A 6000-nucleotide genomic window follows, 5' to 3' on the forward strand; every position below is an offset into this window, starting at 1 on the left:
GTTCAATTCACCGTGAACTCAGCTATTATATATTTAGAAGGGGGGAGAGTGGGGGTATAGAACTATTAAATTTAGGCTAATGCTAAGTTACATGAATATAACATATGGGGATCCTTAAATTTATTCTGTTGTGAAAGGGTCAATTGGAGACCAAGTAAGAAAATCCCAATTCAAAATGTGTAATTTCAAATCTTTGAGAATTTACCTTGCATGAAAAGATCACATAAGCTAGTCCGATGTAGTGCCGAAGAATTTTTAATGTATATTAACACTTCATATCACCCCGACTTGATTTAAAATTTTCCTCCACTTTTCCTGTAGTCTTGACTCACAAGCATGCCCCATAGACTTGACCGAGCCACTATTTATGTGGATTATGTGTACTAATAATAACTACCCCAACTAAAACTGATAAAACCTACAATTATATTAATATTAAATAGTTCATTGGAATAGTTTTTTAAATCTACAACAATCAAGTATATACTTTTTTTTTCTTTTTTGAAATATCTAAACTATTTCAAACATCTTTTTATTTACTAATAGATTTTGTAACTTAATGAAAGCACGTCCGTCCAGAAAGTTGAGGGAAACAAGTTTAAGTTGTACTACTAATTAAAAATTGGTATTAAGACTTTAGTTACCCTCCTATAAATAGAAGATAATTAGGATTTTAATTTCCCTCCTATTGGTGAGTTATGAGATTATGAGATAAATAGAAAATTTGTCATGTATGTTATGAGATTATTCAGTTATACCAAGTAAAACAAATAAAGAAGTGACAATAGTAATAATATACTTATTACAATTAGCACTTGGTACACTATTATTTGATGATAAAAGATTTTACTATAAAATAAAAAATAGTGTTATACATTTTAAATTTTTATATGAAAAATCTATATTATTTGATAGTATTTATCAATTAATTGATAAAATAATATAATTAATTCACTTAAATTTTATAAAAAATATCAACTACTCAATTAATTCATTTAAAATAAAATTTACGGTGAAAAATTTAAAATACCTATCGTTGTTCTCAAACAAATTTCGTTTTTGTCCATAATAAATTTTGTACTAGGTATTGTACTAATTTCGTCATAATTGAACAAAGAAACAGTAGAATTAATTGACAGGCACTGTTAACGATGACGTGGCAAACCAAGATGAAGCCACGGTGTGAGTCCGCAACAGACAGCATTGTAATATGACAAAGAGCGGCGCTAACACAAGCTCTAAACAAGACCAAACCAAAACGTTTAAAAAATGACGATGTATCATCGGCATTGACGAGCCATAAGTGATATGCAAGTTTCTTTTCGCTCAAATTCTCAGCAGATCTGGCGAAGCCGAGAAATCGAAACTGCCAGAACGACGCCGCTGCCTCATCTCCTGTAATCAAACACTTCAAAAACTTCTCAATTTAATCCATGAATTCAACTTACCCAATCTAATCAACCAAATTTACCGATCTATCACTCTTTTTTTCCCCACTGATTTCGTTCTTACCTTTTTAGTTACATTGTAAATCTCGAATTTACATTTTTCAGACGCACAGTAAATAATATAATATTTTTCTGTAAATCTCGAATTTACATGTTTCACACACATAATATATAATATAATATTTTTCTGCTTGTGTTGCTTACAGTTAAGGCAGTTAGTGGAGTGTTCGCAAAATTAATAAGTTGAAATGAAGAGTGCAAGTTCGCCGGTGCACAGAGCTGCGATATTGCCGTCTCCAATCTTTTTATGGAGGTTCAAGGTGTTTTGTTTTTTGTCGTTTACCATTACTGATTTATTTTGTCCAATCACCAGTCTTGCTAAGCTTGATTTAACACATTTATTATTTTCAAGTCATCTAATATTTAACATACACCAGAAAGGAAAAGTCACCAAGGCTGCATTGCTTAGCTTGTACTTTTCTGGAATTCGCATTTGTTTTCACATCAGAACTTCGGAGTTCAATATCTAATGTAGACTGTTTTTCCAGGTGATGTTGTTTCTGATATGGGGCATTGGTTGCTGCAAGGTCAGTGGTCTTACTTGATCTCATTCTTCTGTACTACACAGCTTAGGAGGCTGTGCTCACATAGTTCATAGTGGAATTATTTGGTTTTGGTTTGACAGATTGGATGGGAATCTGTTCTGAGAATGGGAGTAGATTTGCGGGATTTGTTCTTGTATGAGGCATTCTTGTATTACAACCCTCTCCTTTTGGTGGTGAGTTGGCATTTATCTATTTAAGAACAGGTTCCTTCTAGATTTAAGATCTTCGTACAACTTTTTGTGTTCGACTTTTTGGTTTTTCTTGCAGACAATGATGGTTTGGCTTTGGGGAGTGAACTTATGGGTCTTCTCGCAGGGCAGTGCTAATTACGCGAAAATATTTGATCTCGATCAAAACCACCTCACTCACCACGAAATTTGGAAGGTACTAAAGCTCTTCCGGTGATACCTTTTTCTCTGGTGGTTACATTTACAGCAAATGCGGAAAGAACCTCATTTAGTGCTGAAATTCTTGAATTCTCTTGCTTGAGCCTTAATTTTTTATGCAGAACAACGTGTCCTCAGTGACTCTCTTTAGTTTACGTGAAACTCAAAAGCAAAAACTTTTTATTGCTCAATGAATGAACATGTAAATTGAGTAAATGATGCATATTGCTGCTACTTTTCAGATTATTACAATTTTTAAAAAATTAAATAAATAAAATTACCTAGTGTAATCTATTTTCTTTCTTCCATAGCATGTCATGTTCAGGCATGACTGACTTTCTCCTACAATTAACAGTTTCTGATTTCTAACGTGCAGTGTAGTATTTGGATGACAATTATTGTACCAACTAGCATGACAGCATACCTTTATCTGTATTCTCATGGAGAAGTATCATTGGCAGCGTCACAACCTGTGTAATATCTGCCCTGTTTCTTGTTTTGCTGCTATTTCGCTATCCTTGAATATTTCTTCCTTTTTCAGGAAATAGTTAAATCTTTCTATTTCGTATGCTTTTGGTTTCTTCTCCTATACTAATGCTTTCTGCATTGAAAAGAATGGCCCTAATCTTGCCTTCGTCAAAAGGTGCATCTAATTAGTGGCGCTAAGCTTTTATGTGTACATTGCAGGTACTCTTGTATATTGCTATTGCTATAGTTCTGATTTTCCCCTTTGATATCTTCTACTTGTCATCTCGTTACTTCTTTTTAAGGACTCTATGGCGGATAGCTCTTCCTCTGCAGGCAAGTTGATGATGTAGTTTCAATCTAGTGTCTTTTATTCTTTTTTTTTGTAATTCCGTTTGACTGACAAATATAAAAGAATTTACTTAAAACATCTCTGGTCAACTAAAAAACACCATACCTTCAGTGTTCTTTCGCATTTAACATAGTCATTGAATAGGATGAATCTTCGCTTTTCAACAGGCAATTACATTTCCTGACTTTTTCTTGGCTGATATTCTGACCTCGATGGCAAAGGTATGGGCCTATAGCCTTGTTTAGCAAATATGCTTATATGCTTTCTATTTATGTGCAAACAATTGTCACATGGGAAATACAAACTGTCATGCTCTCATGTGCTTTCTCAACCTAACCTATAGCTATTTTATTGTGAAAATTTGGATATAAACATAAGATACATATATTCTTTCTTGTTGCTTGTAATTTTTAATGTTGTGCAGGTGTTTTCAGATCTGGAACGTTCAATCTGTCGAATGGTTCATCGACAGGTTAGTTTTCTAATATTGGAGTTAGACTTTATGCAAATTATTTTATAAAAAATCTGTTGTGTATCTTTTGATACTACTAATATGAACCATGCTGCTGCTTCTATTTTTATCTTTATTAGCTCTAGTTAGCAATTTGTAAACGCAACATTTTAGTACTCGTAGGATTCAAGTCAGAGAGACTAGAGAGTATAACTTTTTGGAGTGCGTGGTCCGAAAATAATCTTTCCCTCCAACGCAGGTAGCCACAATTGCCTGGTTTGAGGCGGATTCAGTTTGTGGTAGTCACTCAATAGCAATTCCACTGGTGCTTGTTTTCCCTTATCTCTGTCGTTTATTGCAATGTCTTCGTCAGTACAAGGATACAAAGGAAAAGACAACCCTTTTAAATGGTACTAACTCTCAGTGACCTATTTTTCCTATAACTACTATCTATTAATTAATTTATATTTTAATAAAATTAGGATAGCAAATGCTACATTTTTTGTTCGTGTTAACCATGCAGTTGGAACTTTTTTTGCTACATTTTTATCAATATTTAGAGGAATAATCTCCACATAATTACATAACTTTAATTTTGTTAGCTTTTGTGGATCTAAGCTTATAAATATTTGTATCTAAGGTAACTGGATATGCTCATTCATGATTGCAACTTGTATTGATATTTTCTCCATGGCCATAATAATACGTTAACTCTTTTGGCTTGTGATTTTCAGCTTTAAAATATTCAACGGCAGTCCCAGTGATTTTTCTTTCAGCCCTCAAATATCATGTTTTCCCTCATAAGTGGTCATCCGTTTATCGCCCACTCTGGCTTCTCTCAAGTGTTATCAATTCACTATATTCATTTTACTGGGATGTAACTCGAGATTGGGACCTGAGGTATGCTAAATTTTTCGTATTACCACAAAGCTTTTGCAAGAGCATTTATGCTTGGGCAGGTAGGGGAAAAAGAAAAAGGATGTGAAGGAGATCCCTAAGCAGAAAGATAAATCTTACAATTTTTGTTTTTTATGGTACCAACAAAATTTACATTTCTATAAATATACAGTCCTACAGTTTCACCATAAAAAGGCATAATGTGAGAATTAGCTTATAATTCTTTACCTCCTTACTTAAGATACCAAGAGAAAGAGTAAGTGACAAGCATCGCCAGTTGTGAGTTTTCAATATTCTCATGATAATTAACACGTGTTTACCTTGTTTCTCAGTGGCTTCTCTAGGATTTTCAAGTTCAACAAACCAAGTTTTTTTTCCAATCTGTTATATGGACGACAATGGGTAAGATTTGTACTCATCTTAATTGTCTATACTCTGCCACTAGGCAGATTAATGCCTAATCAATTTTTATTTGTGAATGATAGATTTATTTTTGGGTTATTGGAAGCAACTTGATTCTGCGTTGCACATGGACGTACAAACTCTCGGCACATTTGCGCCATAACCACCTGACTGTATTTGCAGTTGCCGTCCTTGAGATGCTGAGGCGCTTCCAATGGATATTCTTTCGAGTAGAAAGTGAGTGGAATAAAATTACTAAGTCAAGCTTCCAGCTTCCAACGAGTGAAATGCTAAAGGAAGATGAGAAATTAAAATTACTTGCCTCAACTAATCACGACATATAGAGTACATAGACATCCCACCTGTTCTCGTCTCCTGCCTTACAATATAGCATCAAATTAAATTCATTGTTTGGACTGATGAATATTTCAGTCGGAAACATTTTGCTGCATCTCAGTGCTGTCTTGTAAAAGCTTATCTTTGCTCAAGAGAGAATTCAACACACGGCATTCTAGGATGATGGATAGACCCTAGCTATTCTGGGGTCCAATTTTTTCAAAAATTATGTAAAACGATTCCGTTCCATGAAAAACCTCTGCCGATAGTTTTAGTTCCTCGTATACAATCAAAATGGTTCTTCTTCCAATAGGATGAAATGACAAACAAGTTTGTTGAAACTTTTCTTCTGAGATTTAGTGAAACATGACAATGTAGTGGGGATCTAAATTAAAAATCAAATGTCAGGATTCCTAAACTTATTGATATGCGCGTATTAGTTGCACTTTTCAGAAGAATAATGCTTGGGACGGGAGGAACCCAAGCAATTTCCTTGCTTTAATACAAAATTAAAGGAATCATGATGCAAAAGAAAGAAAGAAGTGTTTGTTTTTTTATTCGTCGGGTAGTTATAATTGGCTTCAACTTTCAATAAAGTACAAAAAGCAAGAAGGGTAGTTTGGTAAGCAACAACAGCATCGTTCGTGCCCATAAACTG

At 34.0% G+C, this 6000-nt stretch overlaps 1 protein-coding gene across 4 annotated transcripts; it reads left to right on the forward strand.

The window, feature by feature from the left end:
* Positions 1–1229: 1229 nt before the first annotated feature.
* LOC102618583 (uncharacterized) lies at positions 1230–5621 on the forward strand. Of its 4 annotated transcripts, none has more exons than XM_006490922.4 (13): positions 1230–1397; positions 1655–1768; positions 1997–2035; positions 2134–2226; positions 2321–2437; positions 2816–2911; positions 3127–3240; positions 3424–3477; positions 3681–3728; positions 3967–4117; positions 4442–4607; positions 4937–5006; positions 5090–5621. In XM_006490922.4, the coding sequence occupies exons 2-13, from the start codon at positions 1697–1699 to the stop codon at positions 5348–5350; spliced, it is 1281 nt and encodes a 426-aa protein (XP_006490985.1). In that variant the 5' UTR covers positions 1230–1397; positions 1655–1696; the 3' UTR covers positions 5351–5621. The 4 variants fall into 4 exon arrangements, with proteins under 4 accessions (XP_006490985.1, XP_006490988.1, XP_006490986.1 ...); XM_006490923.4 differs by having other exon boundaries at positions 1240–1527; XM_006490924.4 differs by having other exon boundaries at positions 1240–1397; positions 1655–1761.
* The last annotated feature ends 379 nt before the right edge of the window (positions 5622–6000 follow it).

The sequence above is a fragment of the Citrus sinensis genome, chromosome 3, assembly GCF_022201045.2.
Source record: "Citrus sinensis cultivar Valencia sweet orange chromosome 3, DVS_A1.0, whole genome shotgun sequence".
NCBI lineage: Eukaryota > Viridiplantae > Streptophyta > Magnoliopsida > Sapindales > Rutaceae > Citrus > Citrus sinensis.